The 26,469-nt window shown below is 56.0% G+C and overlaps 1 protein-coding gene across 5 annotated transcripts in view; it reads right to left on the bottom strand.

The window, feature by feature from the left end:
• Positions 1–26,469, bottom strand: part of NOL4L (nucleolar protein 4 like) — a 129,662-nt gene that overhangs the window by 25,857 nt on the left and 77,336 nt on the right. Inside the window, exons 1-2 of one of the 5 annotated variants that reach the window (XM_066384081.1) lie at positions 11,729–11,845; positions 2,190–2,331 (exon numbers count right to left, since the gene is read on the bottom strand). In XM_066384081.1, the coding sequence (XP_066240178.1) occupies positions 2,190–2,298 (109 nt within the window). In that variant the 5' untranslated portion in view covers positions 2,299–2,331; positions 11,729–11,845. Of the gene's footprint in view, positions 1–2,189; positions 2,332–2,866; positions 2,983–3,944; positions 3,965–10,615; positions 10,772–11,728; positions 11,846–26,469 lie in introns of those variants that run through there. The other 4 variants (XM_066384080.1, XM_066384083.1, XM_066384082.1 and 1 more) reach the window with 4 other exon arrangements.

Below are 26,469 nucleotides of genomic sequence, written 5' to 3'. Positions count from 1 at the left end.
AGAAGCACCTTCAGAGAAGGGAGCTGGCCGCATGCCACCGTGGGGGTTGGGGGCCGGACGAAGGCTCCAGGCTGGGTCCGTGCCCAGCCAAACCCCCTTGGGAACCCGTTGCTCTGGTCAGACATGGCAGTCACCGATGGGCCTGGGACCAGAAGGGGCGGCAGAGGCCAGGCCGGCGGGCCGGGCGTTCTCACGGCCTGCGACCCCCCACGCTGGGTCTAGGCTGGCCTCTGGCCAGCACATCAGCCCACAGTCTCCAGACACAGCCTCTGATTAAATAATTAAATTGATGGTATCACGGTCAACACCATCCTCCCTGTCTCCAGCTCTGGCTGCCCACCCCGATCAACACCCTCGTCCTGTCGGCAGGCCAGCCTGCCTCGGCCCCAGCACCCCGGGCCGGGATGGACAGGGAAGGGACACGGTCGTTACCACACCCAGGCCGGGCCCTCCCAGGGCTCCTGCGGGGCCGGCTGCAGGACACGCTGACCCACCAGCCTCTCGGCTTCTCTCCGCTTCACCCGCACGATGAGCCAGCCCCCGGGCAGCGGGCCAGTGACGCTGGGGGAGCCCCGTGACCCCCACGGGGACACTCCCTTCTGCTACCTGATCCTGGGGGCTCCCAGATCACCCAACTGCCCCAGGAAGTGTCTCCAACAGAGGTTAGAACACACATACACAGTGTAGTTGTGAGGAACAAGACCACAAGCCGTTTCTGAGAATGAGATGGGGCAATATGGCCCCCGTGCAGCCTACTCCTACGCGTCTCTTTAAGAAATTGTTCTGGATCTTTCTTGGGAAGGAACGATGGCCGCCGTGGCCGAGTGCTGCTGCAGGGGCCCTGGGTGTCGCCTGTGGGGGTGGCTCTCCATCAGCGCAGATGAGGGGGGAGCCCCGCTGCGGGGCACCCCCAGCTGCATGGCTGCCCGCGCCCACCCGAGGACCGCGCCCGGCGGGGGCGCGGGAAGGCTGAGGTCCAGGAGGCCCGAGGCACGGACAGAGGCACGGGGAGGGGTGCTGACCTCACGAGGCAGCGGGGCACAAAAGCCTTTTCTTCCCCGGCATCCGCACACCCCACTCCTGCAGAACCACCCTGGGCTCCCCGGCCCCTGGCCCGGCCGGCCCAGCTGCCTCCAGGGTGGGTCCCCGCCCAGACAAAGCCGGATTCAGGCCTGCGAGGGCAGTCGGAGGCGCTCGGTTCTGCCATGGAGATGAACTTTGACCCCAACGGCAAGGCTCCTGCCCCTTATTTACTCTCTCGGGCCAACCCGTTTCACAGAGTTAACATCACACTCCTTTCCAACCCTGCGCCTCCCTCGCACATTCCAGGCCCCGACCTTCAACCCCTCCTAATTGCAGGCTCGACACCCCGGTTCTCCGAGGCCTGGGGTGGCTCATCCCTGACCCCCCTGCCCCCGTCACCCCCGCCCCAGAAAACACAGCCCGGCCGGGACACTCGGACTACCCAGGTGCCACCTCAGGCCGCCCGCTGCACCAAACCGGGCCAGGCATGGGGTGTGACCCAGAGCCCGGAGCATCAGGCTCAGGGCCTCCACAAGGGAGCGCGGGGCGTGACCTCTGACCCCAACTCTCCCACCCCAAAGAAGAAGTCTCTGCTCTCAGGGAGGCTGGAGGCGGCGGCGGGGCCGGGGTGGGGAGAGCCTGGGCTGGGGGCACACGTGGACAAGCGCACTGCCCGCCCGGTCACCAGGCGACAGGCGGGACCCTGAGCCAGCTCTCGTTGCTGCTGCTCTGGGTCAGGCGCACAGTTAACCTTCCTGGACCCGAATCACGATCACCTCGAAATCCACACCCCATTGGGCCACGGGCACCAGGGCAAACACACCAGCAGCGTGCCCGCCAGGGGCCAGTCCGGAGAGCCCCATTCATTCATTCGTCCTGGGGAGGAACGACCCGTCTCTCGGGAACCAGGAGCCGGGAGGTGAGGTGCGCGGAGGTGCTGAGGAGGATGGGGCGGGGGGCCACAAGCCCGAGCTGCCACCAGCGGCCCCGGCCCCACAGTCCCAGGGGGGCCACAAGCCCGAGCTGCCACCAGCGGCCCCGACCCCGCAGCCCCAGGGGGGCCACAAGCCCGAGCTGCCACCAGCGGCCCCGGCCCCACAGCCCCGGATTCCTGGGCCCCTGCCGTCCTGCTCGCTGTCCCCCGCCAGCCACCCAGGGACACTCACCGTCCTCTTGGCTGGGGAGGTTCTGTGGGCTCCGCATCCTCTCGTCCTGGCTGGGGCTCAGGCTGGAGGCCAGGTGCGGGTCAGCTGACATCCATGTGGAGTCGTTCATATCAAAATCTTCACTGCTCACAGAGGTTTCATCCTGACCGGGGACAGAGAAGGGGGGCGTTCAGTGGGGGTGGGATCTCCGCGGCCCCCAGCAGGGCCCGTGGGCATCTGGCAGTGCCCAGGAGACCACGGGCAGCCCCCAGACCTTGCCTGGGGGGCCGGACTGCTTCCCTGCCCCCCGTGGAAGTGGCTGGGGCTCTGGTTCCTGTCGGAAGCCAGGGCTGAGGGCCGGTGCTCTGTAATTGAAGACAATTACGAGGTCTCGCATCCTGCAGGGGCGGATGGCAGGGGCCTGGCTCTTACCCTTGTGAGCCAAGGTTGAAACAAGCTCTGTAAACAAGGGCCATGGCTCCCTGCTCCCTACCCACGGCCCAGGGAAGAGGGCTCCCTGGGCACAGGGCCCGGCGGCCAGAAGTGGGTAGCAGGACACGCCGGGCACCTCCTAGGCCAAGCCAGTCGCCTCGCCCCCCACCCCCAGGCCTGCCGCCTCGACTCCACGGAGCATGCATGGAATTCCTTTCTCCCACTCCCCCAGCCCAGAGGACATTTCTGTCTTCCTTCTTCCTAACCTTCGCTGCGCTTCAAAGATAGGCTCTTGGGCAGCTTCCAGAGCTGGAGAGACCGGCCCCAGAAGTGCAGAGGAGGAAGGGGGTGGGGCAGGCCAGGGTTCCGATCGGAGGCAAAGAGGGGTTCGGCTCAAGGGCCTGGGGGGCCGCCAGGGCCTTGCAAACAGCCGGAGGGCCTGCTCTCGAGGACCACGCCTGCCTCCTCTCCCTCCTCAGCCATGGCTGGCTTCAGTGAGCCCTGGGCCAGTCATCCGGGAACCCCCAGGGCGGGGCCCCTTCCACCCGGCCCTCCAGTGGGAAGGGACCCCACCTCCTCCGGGCCAGGCCTCTCAGGAGCAGAAGCAACTGCGCCTGGCCTGGGAGCTGCTGTAAATCGCAAGAAAGATGACCCAGCGGCTCCCACACCCTGTCCCCTCCCGAGACACACAATGGCCTCTGTGGGCCCCCAGTGGGGGCTTCTGGCAGAGCACCCCCCTACACACACACCCCCCACACACACACCAAAGCCTCCCCTGCAGGGCCTCCTCACAAACATCTCTTTTATAGTGAGCAAACACACTTCAGTCTCAACTTTCTGCTGCTGCTGTCCCTGGGGCAGACACATCTGCTCCCCAAGTGCTGGGGAACCACGGGTTCAGCCTCCGCCCCTCCCCCACCACGCAGGGCTGGCGGGGAGTTTCCTGGAATTTACAGCTTCTGTGCAGCTCCAGCCTGTACCCTCTGGGGCCGAGTCCAGAGGACGTGAGTCGGGCCAGGACACTAGCTCTGCCCAGCTCAGGGGTCCCCCATGCAGCACACACACTCAGAGCCTCTGGGGATGGAAACCCCGTCTTTGTCCCCTCTCACAGACACACACACACACACACACTCTTACTCTGCCTCCTCCCTGCTCCTTGGACACAAGCATATCCACCCACACTCTTCCCTGGGTGAAAACACGCTCACTCGCATGCACTCAGACGGTGTTCTCACACCTGGAGGCGTGCGCACATGTGCACACACACACATTCAGGAAGCTCCACTCTGCAGAAAGGGTCCAAAGGGACAACAAAACTCTCCCCCCTGGGCTGACCGGCAGCACCTGAGTGAGAACGCAGAGGGACCCGCAGAGGCACCAGGCCCGTCCAGGCTCCTGGACCCAGGACCAGCGACATCCTTGCTTAGGCCCCCTGCTCCTCCCTGGCTGTCCGCGGGACCCTGTGAGCAGGCTGTGTGTGACCTGAAGTCACGGCTGAGGTAGGAAGGCCTTCTCCTGGTTCAGACGTTGTTGAAACGCTCCTTCTTTCCAAAGGACTGAGTATTCTATTCGCAGTGGAAGCACCCCCTCCTCGACATGCCCCCTCCATTCTTTCAACAGTGTTTCCCTGGGACCTGCTATGAGCCCAGAGCCTGTCTAGAGGCTGGGAAAGTGGGCTGTGGGCCAGACGGAGTCCTGGTCTTCCCGGCGCTCAGGGCTCAGTGGGAGGGACAGACGGACGATGGGCAGGAAACACACACGACGGTGGTGGTGGTGCTGGCGAGGGGCGCAGAGCGAAACAAAGCCCGGGAAGAGGAGAGAGGGGCCAGCGGGACTGCTGGCCTATTTGGCCACGGAGGACCTCACTGGTCAGGGGACACCGGGCAGAGGACCGCAGGAAGCGAGGCAGGCGGCCGGCCATGTGGCGGTCCATGTTGGGGAGCGCGCTGGGGGCCAGCACAGGCTGGTGGCTCTGACGTGGAGCCACACAGGAGTGTCCTCTCCCAAAGAGCACAGGACCTTGGGCAGGGCTGTCCCCGCCCAGAGAGAGGCCCGTGGAGCGCTGCACGGAACATCCAGGGTTCTCACCGAGGAGCAGAGGGCGTCACGGCCGCTTGGCGCAGGCCTGCAGGCCCCCACGCTGCCGCCCCACTCGGCCACGCTCGACACAAGGACAACAGAAGCCAGAGTTCCTCAGGTGCCAAGCGCTCCCCTCGGACTGTCTCGCCTCGCCCCGACCACGGGCCCACCAGGCGGGCACAGACACCAGCCCCCTTCTGCAGGTGAGAACCCCACTCTCTAGGGGCTCAGCCCTCACCCAAGGTCATGAGCTAACAAGTGGCAGGGCCAGATGGGCACAGGCCCAGGGGCCCAGACACTCCGTCCTGCTTCCGCACCTCTGCTCAGCGGCCCCCTGGCCGCGATGGTGCGATGCCCAGACCTCAGCCGTGCACCCCGAGCCGTCCACACACGCCCCACCCCTTCACCAACTCCACCCACGGCCCCCTCTCCCTCAACTCCAGCTCAGCCTCCATCACTCACACAATCCACCCGCAGCCCAGGCCGCCGGGCAGGCCACTGGGCAGGTCCACGCCCCTCAGCTGCAGCATGTCAGCACGCTGGCTCTCTTCCCTGCCTTTCCCCGGATAAACCTTCGGTCCTTTCAAGAGTGGGGACCAGGCTGTCTGTTCCCTGGACTCCGCTGCGAAGCCAGGGAGACGCACGGACCTGGCCGAACGGCCCCGCGTGATGCCAGCGTGGAACGGGTAACGCGGCGTTTGTCTGACGATGAAGGACTCGCCCCCACTGCACACAGTTCTTGGGTAGAGACGGCATGAGGCCTGGCCCCTGGCGGGCGGGCGGGCCAGCAGCAGCGAGCTGCCCTGCAGAGCGTTTCTCCGGCTCGGATCCCCTTCTTGTGCCCCAGAACGATCCCCCGCCACCCCCAGCCCTGAGACCCCAAACTGGGAAGAGGTAGGCTGCATCCTACACGAACATCACAATCCCCTGACGGTGAAGGGCCATCCAGACACCGCACACGGGTCATCTCGGGGCAAGGGCCCTGTGAGACTGCCTTGCAACAGCCCCCCACGTCCAAAAAAGCAGGCACCCATGGCAGGGCTATCTCCAGATCAGGTACCTGTCCCAGCCGCCCAAGGGCACCACAGCTAGGGGCAGAGCTGAGGGCCCAGAGCCCACACACGGAACACCACACTTCCTCCCTTCAACGGAAAGAACCAGATTCCTTAACAGTGTGGCTGAAGAGGAGACCCAGAGGCAGCCCAGGGAGCCGAAAGCTACACTCTCACACACACACACACACACACACACATACACACACACACACGCCTGCACGCCTGCCAGGCCGCTCTCTTCCAAGTCGACACACATTCATGGGGAATATACTATGCGCTGGTGTTGTGCTAGGGACAGAGATGACTAGGGCTGGTTCCAAGTCAGCTTGGAACCTTTCTTCTAAGACTTTGTTACCTAGGGAAAGAGAGCAACACGCGCGTGTGTGTGTGTGTGTGTGTGTGTGTGTGTGTGATTCTGACCCGCTTGTAGGCGCAGAGAGAGAAGGGGGCTGTGGACCCCCTCCACAGTTATCTCCTGACAACCACACTCTTCCCAGCTCATTTCTTCATGGCTCCTTGGGTTTTGCCACATCAGTCCCTGTTTTGCAAGTGGTGGTTCTAGCTAAGATTTTTGACACCACTGTTAACAGCAATTTTTTTTTAAAGGGAACAATCCAGTTCATTAGACCTAACCGGGGAAGAAGAAAAGGAGTAAGTGCTAACCAAACTTAGTTCGCAGCCCTTCCGGTTCAGGGCTGACCCAGGAGGGAAGCCGTCCCCAGGCCCCCTGCAGGAGGGAAGCCGTCCCCAGGCCCCCTGTAGGAGGGAAGCCGTCCCCAGGCCCCCTGTAGGAGGGAAGCCGTCCCCAGGCCCCTGCAGCTCACCTGCTGCGGGGGGGGGGGGGGGGGGGGGGGCAGAGTGTAACCTCGCCGCCCACTCACGCCGCACCAGGCCTCCGGCGCGAGCTCATTACACAGGCAATTACCAGCGCACAGGTCGGAGCCATCAACCACTGTGTGGAGGGGCAAAACACCGCGGAGCCCAGAGGGACCTGCAGGAGGGGGTAGGGGGGCGCAGGTTTGCGGCTGGGCCTCTGCACGGCCCTGGGGTGCTCATGTGCTCGTCCCGAGGTCAGAGGTCAGGCACTTCTTGCTTTTCCCTTCCTGACATTTCAAAAGACACTGCTCCACTAATCTCTCTCTTTTTATAAGTAAACTTCAACGCCACGTTCATTAGAAAATTAGTGTGTTACAATCCGTTACCTCTGGGGCCCCTCTCTGCGGACCCCATGTGCCCGGCTGGCTGGCTGCCACCTGAGGCCTCTGCCCTCAGACACCTGGCAGCCTGCAGTGCTGCCCTGTGTCCGTCAAGTCCACCCAATGGCCTGAGCCACAGTGGTTCACAGAGCAACAGAACCAACTTGCCCTTCTGAAAAAGGGGACCCAAGGCTGGGGGGGCAGCCGGGCAGCCCCCGCAACACACCCTGGCCTGGGCAGGAGGCGACGAGCCTCCACCCTCCCTGCTCTTATCTGCAGTCCAAAATTCACCGGCAGGTTCAGGCTCTCTCCACCCAGGTTCTGAGGCCCTTCCTCCTCCGCCAGCCCCAAGCGCTGCCCAGCCTGGGTGCCCTGGGAGGGAACCCAGGCGCAGGGAGCTCGGGCGACCGGAGGGGAAACGGGGGCCCAGGCGCCCGTCTCCATGGTGCGGGACTCCGGGCAGGTGCTATCAGTAACCTGATTAGTTTACAACGGGGGTCAATTTCCCAGGAACTGGGTTCCTGGTGCCTCTGAGGTGGAGCCATTTGCATCCTCCAGGACAGGGATCCTGGGGCGTGCCTCGCACAACATTTTCCAGGCCCTTCCCCAGAGCTGTAACTCTATCTCTGCCACTTGCTTTGAGAAAGAAAAAAAGGAGGAGGATTTGCTGAGAATTTAGTGCAACTGTAAGCCGTGAGCCCTGACCGGGAGCCCGTGAGCCCTGACCAGCCTCCGTGGTTCTGAGGAGGGGTCAGGATGGGCAGGGGGTGTTTCTCGCTGGGAGCCAAACAGACCCCTCTCTGTCCAGCCCCTGGGCCACTTAGAGGAGAGGCTGAAGCTCCTGCTAAAAAGACCACCCGGCTCAGGCAGTTGCCCCGGCATCAGCTCTCCTGCAGCAGGAGGGCACCGAGGTGTCCACGGTGAGCACCTCCGTCAGGAGCACCTGCCGGCCCTTCTGGGCCCTGGAATTCTTCCACACGAGGCGGTTCCTCCCCGTCTCCATGTATCCATGTCAGCGAACGTTACACACACAGCCTTCTGAGCATGCCAAGGAGGTACTGAACCGCATTTGACCCCAACTTAACCACTTCGGTTCATCAGATGGCTTATTAATGGAAGATGAAAACCTCCCAGGATCCAGTGTAACCAGGGTTCAAGTTCCTGCTGTGAAGGGACCGCGCAAATGAGGTCTTAGGGTGGTCCGAGCCGCCACCCCTGGGAGCTGTGGGGTCCGGGGGCTGCTCCCTCAGGCTACACCCTAGCTAGCCCATCTGGCCACCAGGGAGGAGGCCAGCCTCCCGGAGACACACCCTGCACAATTCCACTCCTTCCTGCTAGCATGCCTCCTCTGCTTACAAGCACAAGCTCTTCTGGGAATGTGAGGCGGGGAGGGCTGAGACATAGCCAATCACCTACCACATTTTAGGTATTCTCTCTCTCTCTCTCCCTCTCTCTCTCTCTCTCTCTCTCTCTCTCTCTCTCTCTCACACACACACAGGGTCTGACAGAAACATGTTCACATATACACGGGCATGCTGTTGTCCTTGCTGTCACTGACGCCTGGATGCGGGAGTGAGCATTTTCAACACCTTCCTACTAGTGTATCGAGTGTAAAACAGGCTTTTGTTTCCTGAGCAAAGGCAACTGGCTGTTTTCCCGGTCCTCCTCACCAAGAGGGCCCCACTGATCCCCAAGGCCCTGCCATGAACAGGGGTCCCTTTAGAGGAGGCTGGAGAGATGGGCTCTAGCAGACAGGCTTCTTCCAGCCAGGAGGAGGGCCGAGGAGGAAGCACTTGGACCCAGTGCCCTGCAGGAGTTTCTTTCCAAGAAAAGGGCCCAGACAAGACAGAAAAGTTCTTGAGCAACTCGGGGGCAGTCTAGCTCTGCACGGCCCCAGGGTGGCCTAGGTCAGGTAAGATCTCCAAAGTCAGCCCTCTAGGCAGGGAGAAAGGTCTTGGGGTGCTGTGTGCTTCCAGCTCCGGAAGCAGGGAGGTACTGAATGGGGCATCACTCAGCCTTGGTGCAGAGGGTGCGGGAGGAGGTGCTGTCTTGGTGCCGTCTTCAAACCCTCCTCTATAAAGCAAGCCCAGCTTGATATTATTCAAGGACACAGGAGGCCCTAATGGTTCTCCAATGAGGGGGTAATTTACTACCTGGGGGTTAAACTACCATTGGGGCCTGAGCCATAAACAGGCCTTTCCCCCAATACAACTCACAGCCCAGACACAGGGGGCAAGATGGGGCCCCTGGTCCCATCCGCAGACAGCTCTCCCAGAGTTGAGAGAGCCACCCCCCCACACACCTCTCCATATTACAAGCCCCACCTGGTGGGGCCCTGACTGGGGTTTCCAGCAGATTCTGGGATAAGTAGGGCTTTATCTCAAGAGAGAATCTATTTCAAGCCACAATCCTTCTCAGAAAGAGGAGGAAATCAAGAGTCCAAACACCATTTCAGGTGAAATCAGGAGGTTATTAATCTCTCCTCAGAGCAGACAGAAAGAAAAATCAATGTTTTAGAGGGGGGGGGAAGATTCCATTTGAATTAATGGGTTTGTGGCTTCTCCATTGATCTGAGCCTCTTCACACTTTCTTTTTGTGCTTTTGTGCTCTTGGGGAGGAAGGAGGGAGAAGGGAAGGGAGGAGGGGGGCGGGCCTCCCGAGAAGGAAAGGACGGTCTAACCTTAACCTTTCTCCAGGAATAATGCTAATTAGCGAGGCTTAATGAGAACTTCCCCCAGGAAGCGCCGCCCGGTAGGGGCGACCCGACTCTGGCAAACGCAGCTCCAGGTGGGAGTAAGGGGGGGGTCACTTCTGAACCCGAGCGGCTGTTACAAAAATGTGGATAGCACTCCCCACCCCGCCCCCCGACAAAGTGTAAGACCCTGGAGGACTAGGTAGAGAGAGAGCGGCGTAAATCTAACTTAACCCGGGCGCGCGCCCTCACTCCAGACCGCTGCCCCCGCCCACGTGCCCCCTTCACTTAGGACTTGCCCCCAGCTGCCGCTCCCACCGTACACCTGAGAGGGGCACCGGGTCCGCTCGCTCCCAGCAGGGGCAGGGCCTGCCGAAGTGGGCTCAACTCTGCAAACCTCGTCTCAACTCCCCGCGACCGACCAAGCAAGGCGCCCCTCCCTGCCATTCAACGCTTCCCTTCCCCACATCCCTAAACACAGTCCACTTCCCTTCCCGCGGCGGCAACCCGAGCCCGGCCCCCACCCTGCCGCCTGAGAGCGCCTTCCTTCCCGGGACGCGGTGCCCAGCTCGCTGCAAACGGTGTGGCCGCCGCACAATACCGCGGCACGGCGCACACAATCACCGCCCCCCAGGACCCGCGGCGCGCGCGGCCCGGGACTGGAGTGCGCCCGGCAGCCCCCGGCACTCCGGGGTGGGCACACCTCCCGGGCCCCTCGCAGCCCCCAGAGTGCAGCCTCCACTGTCCCCACCACTCGGTCACACTCGCCCACCCCCAGCCCCAGCCCACTCCGCCCAGGGCGCAGCCGCTTCCCTGCGCCCCCCTCTTCAGCCCTGGCGCAGGAAGCTCCCCCGCGTACCCTTCCCCGGAACCCCCCAGTCCCCCGCCCCCCTAACCGCAGCTCAACGGCCGGCGGCGGCGGCGGGAGAAGGGGGGCGGCGGCCGCGGGCCCAGAAACTGCCCGATCTCAGGGATCCGGGCCGGACTCTGTACCTGGGCGGGAGGCGAGGCGGAGACGGGCGGTCGGGCTCCGAGAGTGAGCGGCGGTGACAGCCCCGCAGCTCCAGCTGCTGCTGCTGCTGCTGCCGCCGCGGCCGCCCGGGGAGAGGGGCTGGCACCGTCGCGGCGCGTCACTGCCCGGCCCGGGGGCGGGGGTGGCCAGGGGGAGGGCCAAGGCGAGCGGCGGCGGCAGCGGCGGCGCCGCGGCCGAGAGGGAGGAAGGGGGAGGGGGCACCGGGCACGGGGAGGCGGGGGAGGGGGGCGGGACCCGGCACGGGGCGGGGGCCGGGGGAGGGGAGCGCGGGGAGGGCGCACGCTAGGGGAGTAGGAGGAGCAGCAGGAAGAGGAGGTGGAGGGGAGGGCGAGAGGGAGGAGTGGGCACGGGGGGAGGGGGAGAGGAAAAGGAGGCACCCGGAGAGAGGAGAAAGGAGGAGGAAGGAGGGGGCGCTAGGCCAGGTAGCCGGGGGAGGGATAAGGGCGCGCTGGACGCACTGCCACACGCTTGGGGGGGGACGCTCTTAAGGGGGAAGAGCTTCGAGGAAGATCCTAGCCGGGAACTGAGCCCAGGAAAGAAGGCAGTGGGATCTGCCCTCCCCTCGCTCCCGAAGGCCGCAGTTTTCACGTCTCGGGTGGGGGTTGGAGGGCACACAACCGGCTCTCCGCGTTCAGGCCAGGAGAGGAGAGACTTGGCCCAAAGAAAGTGACTCAGGCACCTTTAGGAACTCTCGGCGTCCCGGCGTCTCAGGGAAGCCCTCGACCTCCGCGCGTCTCCTGGTTCCCAGGGGACGCGGGTCCCTCGCTGGGTGGGGCTGGCGGGCCGGGGAGCTGGGCTCCCGGGCGATAGGAGCGAGACCCAAGTCTGGGAAAGCCAGGCACGTGGCTGGCTCTCTGCCGCGTCCCCCACCCCCACCTCAGGGCCCCCCTTTTCTTGATCAAGTTCAAGCTCGGGCTCTTCGGCGCGCTGCCCACACCCCTCCCCCTCCCTCTATTCTTCACCACCTCGCCTCTATACTCTTCCTTTGTCTCTTTCCCACCACTTATTTTACGCCCACCCCTACACCCCTCCTTCCTCCAGGCGGGCGCCTTAAGAGTCCAGGCTGGGCTCACCTGTCCGACCCAAACATTTCAGCGATCCCGAGCGCCCGCCACCGGCTCGCCCCAGGCGCCCTCCCACCGGTCATTGTGCTCCTCCAGGCCACACCGGGCGGGCTCCTCCTGACTGAGCGCTGGCGACAGTTGTAAAGTAATGGGGCTCTTGTAATACCAAGAATGCAGCTCTATCCCAGACCTGGGAGCGCACTGGACGCGGAGACATAGCATCGCGGGAGGGGCAAGACCCACGCGGACCAGAGGCGCCGTCCTCCGCGCAAACTGACCCCGTCGGCCTGGGGTGCTAGAGAAAGCGGCACCGGGCGTCGCGGGGTGCGGGTGGGGGGCCCTGGATCTCCGAGCCACCCCCGATTCAGCCTGAAACATACCACACTCAAGTCCCCAAACAGCAGAATGAGCCGACAGAGAAGCTGGGCCAAGGACAGATGCCCCCTCCCCAAATTTACACCCTCCAGTTACATTAGCTCAGTAACTAATTTCAGAAAAATCTTGTGCTCTGACAAGGGGTGGGGAGCTGCTCTCGTGGAATTCCGTGAGGAAATGGCCAAACACCAAAACAAAACCCAATAAACGATCCCACCTCCCGGCTCCTGTGGTCGCATCCTCAGAGGGAGGGCAATTTCTACTGATTTACGCTGCCATTCATTCACAGTGGTACCAGCAAAGACGAGCAAACGAGACAGCCATCGCGATTGTTTGCAATTTTGAAACAGACTGCCTTTAACCCTCTAACTTTTTTTTTTCTTTTTTGTAAAAAGCCTTTTTCTTTCTTCCACTGAAAGCTTTGCATTGTGAACAATCCAAGGTAAACAAGGCTCCCTCTACAGGTGAGAGTTGGAAGTACAACACCACAAGTTAAGAGCTCAGTATCTTCACCCATTAGGAAAAAAAAAATACACACACGAAAAAATGACAACACATCCAATTAAGGCACACAGACTTCCTTCCACATATGCTGAAGATTTTACTGTCCGTATACCACTCACGTTACTAGCACTTTCTCTCCCTGAAATCAAATGTGTTTTCAAACCAATCCACTCTTCGCAGCCTCCTCTGGGAGAGCCTTACTTGGCACTGACTGGTGGAGGAGACAGTTCGAGGCTTCATGACCTGAACGTCCACACGTGTTGCCCCATAATGACTTTTAGAATTTAGTGGCCACAGCCCTGCAGTTCACCCAGGGAAACATGGGTGTCTTCAGCGTGGGCACTGTCCTCCCTCGCCCTGAAAATGAGAAAATGCAGGCCCAGGGTTTCCCACCGTCTCTTCCCATCACATTTCTAGAGACCTTTGACTTCTCCTGGCCTGAGTCCCCATTTCACAGCGGTGGTGGACATCTGGGCTTGAAATATAAAACCAAATCCAACTGAAGTTCAAAGGTGGAATTGAACCCAGATAACCCACTTCTTCCCTGACTAATAAAAGAGAGATAGTACTGCCCAGGAGGGCAGAGCGGTGATTTCCTCTAAGCACGAAAATGTGAACTCATTTACCGTCCCCGAGATAAAACAGCCCCCGGCCCTGCTCAACCCGCAGAGCTCCGCAGGGAACGCCGCTGTTGGGCGGCGCTGGGAACCGGGCGAGCCGCGTGTGTGCTGAAGCCTGCAGAAACAGGAGGCTGCAGGAGCTCCCGCTCCTTGAGTAAGTAACCTTGTGTCGGCTGCTTTCGGCGTCCTTGTGCCTCTGGACAACTCGGAGCCTCCGTCCTTAAAGTGGCCATGGCACACAGGGGTCCTAACAGAAGCACGGCCGGATCTAGTTTCTCCGGGGGATGTGTCCCAGTCTGGTGGGAGACCACCGCAGAGAAGGCTGCTCCTCTCTGCTTAACGGGGGGCAGTGCTCTCCACATGCCTCCCCGGGGCTCTGCAGACGGTGGGTGCTTGTGTAAGTAAACAGCTGGCGGGCATTGCTCTGTGATGCTACTTAAGTTCTTAAGCGGCAACCACCCCTTGCAGCTTCCTATAGGAAGCAGCCCGCTCCACAGGTGGAGACCTGGCGGGGAAAACCAGGGGCTGTTATCATTGGGAACAATAAGATCTCAGTGTGGCCAGAGAGATGCTGTTTCCATATCTTAAACTAGACTTAAAGCATTAAAAAAAAAAAAAAGTATGCCTGACCTGTGGCAGGGCAGTGGATGGAGCGTTGACCTGGAATGCTGAGGTCGCCGGTTCAAAACCCCGGGCTTGCCTGGTCAAGGCACATGTGAAAGTTGATGCTTCCTGCTCCTCCCCCTCTTCTACCTCTTTCTTCTCTATTTCTCTAATAAAAATGAATAAATAAAAAATATCTAAAAAAAAAAATGTATCCCTCTGAATTCCTTCTTAACAAGGGAAGGGAACACTGTACCTGCACAGGGGAGAGATGGGCCAGGTGCACCCAGACCAAGTGACCGAAGTCAGCAAAGTGGTGCCGCCGGCTGCTGTGTGCTCACCTCCCGAAGGGACGCAGTAGGAGGACACAGCACCACCCACGTGACGTTCTCCCCTCCTCGAAACACTTAACCCGGGTCTGTCCTCAACTCTTCAAAAGATCTACTGTCACTAATTTGACTGTTTTCAATCGTGAGCCTAACGAGAAATAGCCACTAAATGCCAAGTTTGAAAGTTGGTTGGATCCTGGACAGAAGGACTGAGGCAGGGACTGCGGAAAGGAAAGGCAGAGGATGGGGGGAGTGGGGTGTGGCGTGCGGACCGGGATTGAGGGGGACACGAGCGTGGGCTCTGGGCTGGGTGGTCAGGGAAGGCCACTCCTAGGAGAAAGCCCACACGTGCCCTGACCCTGGGACGGCTCTGAGATGGGAAGGGTCTTGGCGTGACTGAGGAACAGAACGGTGACCAGGGTGGCTGCAGCACAGTGGGCCCAGGGGACGGAGGGGAGAGAGAGGGGGAAGAGAAAGGGGAGGAGGCGGACAGGGCATGCGGGGGGGGGGGGGGAGCACACAGAGCCTTGTACACCACTGGGAGGTGTGTGCATGTCATTCTGAGTGAAAAAATGACGCGGTCTGGATTAGGTTTTTAGATCAGAGGAGACGAGATTATAAGGAGGCAAGAGTGGCGGTGTCCTGGGGACACCAGGAAGGTGGTCTAGGCACGAATCTGGAAACAGAGGCCAGCCAAACGGGACCAGTTCAAATTCTGGCTCTGACACTTAAGACAGCTGACCTCGGGCATCCTACTCAAACCTGGCTAAGCCTCAACATCCTCATCTACAAAGTGGATAGTCAGATAGTGTGCTTCATGTAGTATTTGACACCAAAATGTCCCCTTTGAAATGAGAAGCCGTGGCAGCCAGCCCCCACGATGGCTTGATGATCCTCACTTCCTGGTGACACACCAGAGACCCTGTCATGGTGAATGGGGCTGTGGAACCAGTGGGACAGTATGAAAATGAGGGTGTGTGACTTCTGAGCTCAGGTCATAAAATACAGCTTGACCTTTCGCCCAGAAGGAGCACTTGAGGCTTTTACCATCGCCAGGATTGTAAATTTTCTCAGGGACAGTCTCATCCCTCTCGCGAACCCAGTACCAGTTTCCTCAGCCACCAGCAATACCTGGTGGTTCACACCTGTCAGCGCTCAGGATCAGCGATGGCTTTAACCTTTGCCAACCTGAAAGGTGGAAAGTGCTATCTCTTATTTTCCTGTGCCCTTCGTCAACTGGGGAATGTGAGTACGTTTATGTGTATCATGTTTTGTTTTGTTTTGTTTCTTTTGTGAGAGAAAGAGGAAAGAGAGCATCAGACAGGAAGGGAGAGAGATGAGAAGCACCAATTCTTCATTGCGGCACCTTAGCTATTCAGTGATTGCTTTCTCATATGTGCCTTGACTGGGGGGCTACAGCAGAGCGAGTGACCTCTTGCTCAAGCCAGCGACCTTGGGCTCAAGCCAGCGACCATGGGGTCATGTCTATGATCCCACATTCAAACTAGCGACCCCATGCTCAAGCTGGTGAGCCCACACTCAAGCCAGCAACCTTGGAGTTTCGAAACTTGGGTCCTCAGCGTTCCAGGCCAATGCTCTATCCACTGTGCTCCCCACCTACCTGGTCAGGCTATGTGTACCCTGTTTACTGATCTCTTGTATTTCTTTCCTTCCTTCCTTGAACAACCTGTTCATATTCTTTGTCCATTTCTCTACTTGAGTTGGTGGTCTTTTTTTAATTTTACAAACATGGTTTCCTTTTGTTGTCTTTTTATTTTGTTCGTGAAGGGCTTTTTATTTATTAACTTTTTTGCCATATGGACACTTTGTATTATCCCATTAATTTTTTTTTCCCTTTAGGACTTCAGGTCAAAACAAAAGTGTTTTCTTTTTCTTTTTTGCCCACTTGAAGATTATAAAAGTAATCCACCCATATTTTCGTCTAGAGCATTTATAGCTTCATTATAGTTAAATCTTTATTCCATCTGTTATTTATCTCCACGCAAGTAGTGTTGGAAATCAAGCTTGTTTTTTTTTTTTTTTTTTTTTTTTGAAATGGCCATCCAAGTTGTCCTGATCCCGTCTTTTTTTTTTTTTTTTTTTTAATTTTATTTATTCATTTTAGAGAGGAGAGGGAAAGGGAGAGAAAGACAGAGATGGTGGGGAGGAGCTGGAAGCATCAACTCCCATATGTGCCTTGACCAGGCAAGCCCAGGGTTTCGAACCGGCGACCTCAGCATTTCCAGGGCGATGCTTTATCCACTGCGCCACCACAGGTCAGGCTGATCCCGTCTTTTAAATAACTCATCTTTATCCGCTGATTGGAAACGCCATCTTTCTAGTACATTAATTTCCCATTATTTTTTGGAATTGTCTATTCTACCCTAACGATCTGTCTATTCCTGTTCCAATAATATATAGCTCTAGAATATACTTTAAACTCTGGTAGGGCTAGAACTCATCTCTACCCCCAGGAACCGCCCCTGCCCCCAGCACACAATAAAGACAACCAAACCCCTGGCACAGCAGAGAGGCCCTGCAGGTGAAGCTCCATCATGGAGAAACGAGGGATGTTTCCGCCTGAGCAGCTGGGGGAGGGGGCGGTTCCCGAAAAGAGGTGTCATCTACCCTGAACCAGAAGAAGGCAGGAGGAATGTGACAGGTGGCAAGTGGGGAGGGTATCCGAGCAGAAAGAGGCGCCCAGATAGAAGCACCAGGGACTTCCCGGGAGCCTGACTTCAGAATACTTCACCCGGAGGCTGGGCCGGAGCTCGCGGCCTCTCCGTGTATCCTGCGCATTCACGGATGAGCACGGGTGCCTGTAGCCTCACCGTCAGTGTGCCACCTTCTGAAATCTAGGGGACGCTGTCCAGTGCTGTTTCCTCCTTCCTTCTGTATTTAGGATAATTCCCCACAATGGATATCACTTAAAGAGCCTCCCATAGTGGGACTTCCCGCTTCCCAAGTTCCGCCCCATTTCCCCAACCGGAAGTGAGCTCTCAAGGGCTGGAACAGGTTCCTAGGTGGCAGAGCCCCTCGCCGCATCCCACGCAGAGCAGGAACTCATCTCCGCGTGGCGCAGGAGCCTGTCTTGCCCCTGCCCAGCACAGCCCTGAGGTCGGCGGCAGAGCTCGGAATGAAGCGCTCCGCCCTCAGCACTGGCCCTGCGCCATGCTTGGTAACGTCCACGGAGCGTGCGCCCACCTCTCCTCTCGCCCCTCCTCCTTGCTAGCACCTCGGGAGGGCTCAGCCAAAGGGCCACGGGCAGACACAGGCCCGCTCTCCCATCCCTCAGTGTGCTCACAGCAGAAGCGAGTGCTGATGGTTCCCGAGGTCACAGCGGCGCTATTCACAGCAGCCGCGAGCGTCTATCAACAGAGAATGGATCGTTGTGGGACACCCACACGGGGGACGCTCCTCGGCCACAGCGGAGCACAACCTCCCCCTGCACGCCTCAGCACGGCCGGCACTGTGGTTCCTTTCTTACAGAGTTCCAGAGTGGGCAAACCCACAGATTCGATTAGGAGGCAGGACAGGGGTCACCCTGGCGGGGGGAAGTTGTGACCGGAAGGGGCACATGGGTCTTCGGGGGTGCTGACAATGTTCTGTGTCTCGACCTGAGAATTGGTCACAGGGGGCGGATGCAGTTTGTAACAATTTACTGAGCGATCCACGGAATGATATGTGTTCTTCTCTGTCTCTGTGTTATACACACTTCAGTGAAAATTTGAAACAGAAAAGGAAAAGCCAAGGCCAGTTACCACGGCTGAGCGGCGTAGAGAGCTCGGCATAATGAATGGCCACACCCGTGCCTGGGGGTGGTCCACGTCACCTTATTTAATCAGCCACATAGCAAGGTAGAATGTTTTTATAGAGAGAGACAGAGAGAAAGTCAGAGAGAGGGACAGACAAGGACAGACAGACAGGAAGGGAGAGAGATGAGAAGCATCCATTCTTTGCTGTGGCACCTTAACTGTTCATTGATTGCTTTCTCATATGTGCCTTGATGGGGGGGGGGGGGGGGGGGGGGGCGAGGGGGGTGCTCCGGCAAAGCGAGTCACCCCTTGTTCAAGCCAGCGATCTTGGGCTCAAGCTGGCAACCTTTGGGTTTCGAACCTGTCTGGGCTCGATGCCACCTTCTCACCAAGAGGCGCAGTCTGTCAACTGACCCATTTTAATCCTCTACCCCACACCGCTTGCCTGTTGAGTATTTTTTCTTTTCTGTGTGTGTGTGTGTGTGTGTGTGTGTGTGTGCGTGTGTGTGTGTGAGATGATTGACTTGTTTATCATCTCTGCAGTCTGCAGGCTCTGGAGCGGGCTCCTTATCTGTCCCAGGCACTTGCTGAGTCCTCCGTGCTTAGAACAGTGTCCAGGACATAGTAGGGGCTTAAATGACTTTTGAATGAAGGAAGGAGGAAAACACTCTTTAAAAACAATACAAAGACTGGGTCACAGGGAGGGCAAGGAGCTGGGGGGGGGGGGGCTGGGAGCAGAGGCCGTGGGCCTCTCTGCTCTTCTGAGTGGAGCTGGAGGAGCTGCCAGCCCGCTGGGGACCCCCGAGTGGTCACCCTGAGCCAAGACAAAGCAGCTGGTACAAATTCATGATACAATACTGTGCTGTCCTACTCAAAAAAAAAAAAAAAAAAAAAAAAGGCCTCAGGCCCGTTAATGAGGTAAACCGGGAAGAATGTTGCCCCTGCTTCTTGAGTCCACCCAAGGCCATTATCTCTAATTGATCTCCAGACATCAGCTGCTGACGCGTCTGGGACCCTCCTGCCCCGCCAGGTCTGGTTACAGAGCCCCAGCCCGCCCGCCTGCCCACCACCACGTGGGGTCCCCTCTCCAGGAGCAGCCCCTTCCAGGAGTGCCGGAACCGTCTGGGTCACACCTGAGCCCCACCTGGGCAGCCGTCAGCCTGCCCAGAGTCAGGGTGGGTCAAGAACTCACGCACAAGCCACAGCCGACCTGGGAGCTCAGGCTGCCAGCTGCCCGGCAGCCTGTGTTTCAGAGCCCTAACTCTCCACAGAGCTGCTACAGGGTCTCGTCCTCAAAAAAAAAAAAAATACATTGTGTCCGTAAAGTCATGGTGCACTTTTTTTTTTTTTTTTTTTTTGTATTTTTCTGAAGCTGGAAACGGGGAGAGACAGTCAGACAGACTCCCGCATGCGTCCAACCGGGATCCACCCGGCACGCCCACCAGGGGCGAGGCTCTGCCCACCAGGGGGCGATGCTCTGCCCCTCCGGGCGTCGCTCTGTAGCCACCAGCCACTCTAGCGCCTGGGGCAGAGGCCAAGGAGCCATCCCCAGCGCCCGGGTCATCTTTGCTCCAATGGAGCCTTGGCTGCGGGAGGGGAAGAGAGAGACAGAGAGGAAGGAGAGGGGGAGGGGTGGAGAAGCAAATGGGCGCTCCTCCTGTGTGCCCTGGCCGGGAATCGAACCCAGGACCTCTGCACGCCAGGCCGACACTCTACCACTGAGCCAACCGGCTAGGGCTTATGGTGCACTTTTGACCAGTCACAGGAAAGCAACAAAAGACGATAGAAATGTGAAATCTGCACCCAATAAAAGGAAAATCCTCCTAGTTTCTGTAGGATGATTTGGCAGCATGAGCGCACATGCAGATGTTGACGTAACACCGTGTATACAGCGGAACAGCCCACGGCCATGCCCGTCAAGATGTGGACGGTACAGAGGAAAGTTCAGTGTGTTCTGTGGCTCGCTAAATTCGAATCTGTGACCAAAGTGCAATGTGAATATCAGCGCGTTTATAACGAAGCACCACCACATAGGGATAACATGACTCGTTGGGATAAGCAGTTGAAGGAAACCGGCAGTTTGGTGGAGAAACCCCGTTCTGGTAGGCCATCAGTCAGTGACGAGTCTGTAGAGGCTATATGGGATAGCTACCTAAGGAGCCCTAAAAAACCTGTGTGTGAGCCCACATCAAACTGCACTGAATAGTATGAAACTGGGAGAGTTTTCCTTTTATTTGGTGCAGATTTCACATTTCTATCGTCTTTTGTTGCTTTCCTGTGGCCTGTTGTCAAAAGTGCACCATGACTTTACGGACACACTGTAGTGACAAACGCCAGGCAGGGCTGGAAGGAGTGCCCTGTCCAAAACATCTCACTTGCTCCAGATGAAGGGGGCATTCTGCAAACTGGAGTTGGGAGATCAGTTATTAAAAACAACAACAAAAATCCAACAGGACGTAACCACAAGACACCAAGGTCCCTCTGGGTCTCAGCCAGGCCCGGCCCAGAGTTGAAGGGGGGGTGGGGGGGTGGCGTGTGTCACCAGGTCAGCTGTAGGTTTGTCCAGGGACCATCTGGACGTTTCAGGCCGCCCCTTCCTGGCTCCCGCTGGGTCTCTCTTCTCCTTGGAGACAGAGCAGGAGTCAGCTGCCTGGTGCCCAGTGCTGGCAGCAGCGGTGTTGACAGGGAGAGCTCTGGGAGGGGCGGCTGCCCCGCGCCTGTGGAGGCCCAGGTAGCAGCTCCCGGCCTTGCTGCGGGCTTTTTCCCTGACACAGGTGAAGCCTGCCCGGGTCAGCCCTGCAGGCAGGATTCCACTCAGGGCACCAGGCAGCTCTCCTGCCCGCACCAGTCAATTATGGGCACTTTTTTTTCCCTTGGATAATGGAGTTGAAAGGCCACAGGGGCATCCCTGCTTGTATGAAAGGGGTGGATGTCACCGCCTGGGGGGGGGGGAGGGGTCTGAGCCTTTAGGAGCTGACGGAAGACAAGGAGCTGTTTGGGTTCCGGGTACCCACTAACTCCACCTGGCAACTGGCTTTGGGGACAGGACGTCTGTTGTCTCCTGCAGGGAGACGGGAGAGCTGCAGACCTCACCAGCCCTGGCTGGCCCTGCCCCGTAGTGCTCATTGTCTCTGCGTGTTTGGGAGCGGCAGCGAGACTCCAGAAAACACCCAAAGATGCCCAATAATATACACGGATCGCTTCAGTGGTGGCCCGTGACTGAGGTGTTTGACGCTCCCCTCTTGTCTTCTCAAAATAGAGGTTTCCAAGAAAACACCCCCTTCTCAGGTTCAGAAATGTCCCATTCTTGCCTGACACCGTCTTTGGGAGGACAGGAACCCTGGGCTGTCGATCCTCAGGGGCCCTGGACTCCAACCCTGGGCTCTTAGGCTCCTGGCTCCCAGTCTCCTGCTTTCTTATTTTTATTTTTTTGCATGAACAGAAAGACCCGTGGTCAAGGTGTCTTGTTTATATGGTCAGATCAACTGTGCATCTGGGGTCCTCTCTCCCACCCCTACCAAGAAAGATACAAAAAAAAAAAAAAATGTTTAAGCATTGAACAATTTTTTCTCAAAATCTCTTTTTTTTCAAGCCAAGAAAACTTCTAAAAGGAAGGCCAACAAAAGGTAACTAACCATTTCTACTAAATGCTAAAACATATTAGTCTTTTAAAAAATTTTTCTCATTTTTTCTTAGTTATATATATTTTTCAAGATTTTATTTATTGATTTTTAGAGATGAGAGAGAGGGGGAGAGAGAGAGAGAGAGAGAGAGAGAGAGAGAGAGAGAGAGAGAGAGAGAGAGAAACTGGAAGCATCAACTCGTAGTAGTTGCTTCCTATAAGTACCTTGACCGGGCAAGCCCAGGGTTTCAAACCGGCAACCTCAGTGTTCCAGGTCGACGCTTTATCCGCTGCGCCACCACAGGCCAGGGCATATTAGTCTTAATACTTAAAACGGCGTGGAGCTGGTCTGTGACTCGACAAAGAGACGCATGGACTGAATAGAAGTGGATTCTGTTTCGGATGGAAATTCAGTTAAATTATAAAGGTGGCATCCCAAATCAGTGGGAAGGAAATAGATTCTTTAGTAAATGACGCTGACACGAAAGGGGAACGCAGGAACCGGATCTCAGAGTATCCCAGGATACGGTTCAAATGGAGCACAGATTAAATACGAAAAAGAAAAAAGGAGAAAATGTGTATTTTTTGCTCTGTCAGCTGAGAGGGTCTAAAAGAAAGGGTGCCCCAAATAGAATAAGCACACCTAGCACCCAAATCTTGTGGGTGTTTTTTTAATAATTAAAAATATATATATTTTTTAGAGAGAGAAGAAGGGAGAGAGACAGAGAGAGAAATAGCAATTCATTGTTGCACTATTTCATGTTGTCCTTGGTTGATTCTTGCACGTGCCCTGACCAGGGACTGACCGGCAACCTCAGCATGCCGGGACGACACACTAACCAACTGAGCTACCAGGCCAGGGCCGGATCTTGGTTTTTAATATAAATCTCCAATTTAAGGAATCAGAGCTACTTGGAGACGAAGGCCGATTCTAGGATGGGGCAGGAAATATATAAGATGAGCCTGGAGCATGTCGTTAGTGTCAGAAAATAAAGAAACGTGAAAACAAACCCAAAATGAAATGAAATCCTGCAAAAAACAATCCAATAAAAGGGGCAAAGAAAATCATTAGAGATATTGTCAAAGTAGCACAGGAGCCAAATGGAAGAGCTCCCAATGGCCGAAGCGAAAACAATTCTGAGCAATAAGATGAATAAAGTAGTATCGAATTATAACCCAAAGTAAATATAAAATTAATAGCCATATACATAAATGACTGAATGAATTTATAAATGAGGAAAGACTGACAAATCTTCCATGCACAAGAATTCCGAATAATGTCTGTGGCTACTCCGCCCTCAAAGAAAGAAAGCGTAAGCACCGACTCCTTGGGTGTGGGCTGCAGGCAGCGACTGCCCACCAGTGTATACGTTGAGGAGAGGGGAAGGGGCCGCCTCACAGGGATGCAGCCGGCCTGGCACCAACTGCAGCCAGTTGTGACCAAGGCCGACACCAACAGTCACGAATCACGTTGACAGTACGCACCCTCGATATGAGGTGGGACACTCTAGGTCTGTGGTCTTCCTCCTAATAACCCACAACCCCAGTATTTTTATATATTGGGAGTGACAGCAAACAAATCCCAAAATTCTTCATAAAATACCTGACCCCGTGTTCTTCAAAATTGTGAAAGTCATCAAAAACAAAGGAAGTTTGAGAAACTGTCACAGCCGAGAAGAGCCTAAGGAGAAATGGCAACTAGATCTAATGTTGTATCCCATAGAGGACCACGGGCGGAACAGGAAAAGGACACTAGGTAAAAAGGAAGGGAAGCTAAACAGACGATGGGCTTTGGTTAACAATACTGTAGCAATACTGGTTCATTAGTGTAACAAATGTATCACCCCTCCCCCTCTCCTTTCTCTCTGTCTCTCTCTTCCCCTCCCGCAGCCAAGGCTCCTTTGGAGCAAAGATGGCCCCAGCGCTGGGGATGGCTCCTTGGCCTCTGCCCCAGGCGCGGGAGTGGCTCTGGTAGCAAAAGAGCGATGCCCCGGAGGGGCAGAGCATCGCCCCCTGGTGGGCAGAGCGTGGCCCCCTGGTGGGCATGCCGGGTGGATCCCGGTCGGGCACATGCGGGAGTCTGTCTGTCTCTCCCCGTTTCCAGCTTCAGAAAAATACAAAAAAAAAAAAGAAGAAAAAAGTCTAGGCCCTGGCCAGGTGGCCCAGTGGATAAAGCATCATCCCGGCACATAAGAGTCGTAGGTTTGATTCCCGGTCAGGGCACAGACGAGGAGCAACCAATGAGTGTACAACCAAAAACAGAACAATGAGCTGATACTTCTCTGTCTGTGTCTCTACCCCCTTTCCCTTTCTTCTCTCTTCTCTCTCCCTTCCTCTCTCTCTGTCCCGCAAATCAATGCGGGAAATTTTTTTTTTAATCTAAGAAAAAAAACCCCATGAAAATACTAAAAGAAAACATAGAAATGGAGTAGAGCGAGCACTTTTAAGAGTCAAATGCTAAAGCCATTAAAGAAAATAAATTGATAAATTTGAGTACATAAAAATAAAAATGACAAAGCATATAGACACCATAAGCAAGAATAAAAGATAGAAGACTAAGGTGAGCCTGACCTGTGGGGGCGCAGTGGATAAAGCGTCGACCTGGAGCAGTAAGGCTGCCAGTTCAAACCCTGGGCTTGCCTGGTCAAGGTACATATGGGAGTTGATGCTTCCTGCTCTTCCCCCTCCCTTCTCTCTCTCTCTCTCTCTCTCCTCTCTAAAATAAATAAATAAAATCTTTTTTTTTTAAAAAAAAGAGGCAATGGCCAACTCCAGGGAATCAAAAGGAAAAGAAAATGTAATTACAGTATGCTGTGATTGGCTCAGCGGTGAAGAATAGATACACAGCCACAATAATATAAATAACAATAGTGATTTATCTATATAGAGAGGCATAGGTATATTGAGGGATGGAGGAAGGAGAAATAATATGTGTGTTTAGGAGAGAGTATAAGAGTGTATGTAGGCCTGACCTGTGGTGGCGCAGTGGATAAAGCGTCAACCTGGAATACTGAGGTCACCGGTTCAAGGCCCTGGGCTTGCCAGGTCAAGGCACATATGGGAGTTGATGCTTCCTGCTCCTCCCCCCTTTCTCTCTCTCTCTCTCACTCTCTCTCTCCTTTCTAAAAATGAATAAATAAAATCTAACATAAAATTGAAACGAGTGAATTAAAAAAATTTTTTTTTAAAAAGAGTGTATATAAACACTGATCTCCTACAGAAAGAAATTAAACAACAACCAAAACAACTCAAATTGAAAAATCAAGAACTGGCAGGATGAGCGTGTTATTTAGAAACAGGAGGTAAAACACCAGAAGAAATAGCTAAAAGATTAAAAAAAAGAAGAAAAAAAAAAAAAGCCTGACCAGGCGGTGGCGCAGTGGATAGAGCATTGGACTGGGATGCAGAGGACCCAGGTTCGAGACTCCAAGGTCGCCAGATTGAGTGCAGGCTCATCTGGTTTGAGCAAAAAGCCCACCAGCTTGAACCCAAGGTCGCTGGCTCCAGCAAGGGGTTGCTCGGTCTGCTGAAGGCCCACGGTCAAGGCACATATGAGAAAGCAATCAATGAACAACTAAGGTGTTGCAATGAAAAACTAATGATTGATGCTTCTCATCTCTCTCCATTCCTGTCTGTCTGTCCCTGTCTATCCCTCTCTCTCTCTGAAAAAAAAAAGAAAAAGAAAGTGTCACCCTGGCAGGATAGCTCAGTTGGTTAGAGCCTCCTCCTGGTTCGCCAAGGTTGTAGGTTCCATTAATCCCTGGTCAGGGCACATACAAGAATCAACCAATAAAAAAAATAAATAAATAAATAAAATAAAAAAAAAAAAAAAAAAAAAGAATCAACCAATAAATGCATAAATACAGTGGTAGTCAACCTGGTCCCTACCGCCCACTAGTGGGCATTCCCACTTTCATGGTGGGCGATAGTGGAGCAACCAAAGTATAAATAAAAAGATAGATTTGGCCCTGGCCGGTTGGCTCAGCGGTAGAGCGTCAGCCTGGCATGCGGGGGACCCGGGTTCGATTCCCAGCCAGGGCACATAGGAGAAGCGCCCATTTGCTTCTCCACCCCCCCCCTTCCTCTCTGTCTCTCTCTTCCCCTCCCGCAGCCAAGGCTCCATTGGAGCAAAGATGGCAGGGCGCTGGGGATGGCTCCTTGGCCTCTGCTCCAGGCGCTCGAGTGGCTCTGGTCGCCCCGGAGGGGCAGAGCATCGCCCCCTGGTGGGCAGAGCGTCGCCCCTGGTGGGCGTGCCGGGAGGATCCCGGTCGGGCGCATGCGGGAGTCTGTCTGACTGTCTCTCCCCGTTTCCAGCTTCAGAAAAATACAAAAAAAAAAAAAAAAGATAGATTTAACTATATAGTAAGTTGTTTTAGAAAGATTTATTCTGCCAAACTTAGCAAAAATCCGACATAAAGTACTTGTAAGTAATTATTATTATATGCTTTAACTTGCCGTAACTCTGTTTTATAAATTTTATAAAGTAAAGTTACTTCCCTACTTTATAAATCACCATTACTGTGGAACTGGTGGGCGGTTAGAAAATTTTACTACTAACAGAGATACAGAAGTTGCCGGTAGGTATAAAAAGGTTGACTACCCCTGCATAAATAAATGAAACTGCAAGTTGATGTTTCTGTCTGTTTCCCTTCCTTTCTTTCTAAAATCAATCAATCAATCAAATTATAAATAAATGAAAACCAAAACCAAATAAAGGGCTACCTAAGAGGCTGTTTCTAAGGGTAAACTGCCCTGAGGTCATGGGGTGGGGGGCACCAGGCAGAGCCTGACAGCAGCTACTCCACCCACACATATCTTCTCAAACAGAAAAGCTCCCAGGATCATTCTTTGCCTGGAGAAATCCAGACCGCATCCTTGGCCCCGTCAGTGTTTTAGTCGCTTTTGTTTTTCTTGCCACAGCACACACTTTCCACATTGCCAG

This window comes from Saccopteryx leptura, chromosome 5, assembly GCF_036850995.1.
Source record: "Saccopteryx leptura isolate mSacLep1 chromosome 5, mSacLep1_pri_phased_curated, whole genome shotgun sequence".
NCBI lineage: Eukaryota > Metazoa > Chordata > Mammalia > Chiroptera > Emballonuridae > Saccopteryx > Saccopteryx leptura.
This window is presented reverse-complemented; position numbering and strand designations above follow the sequence as displayed.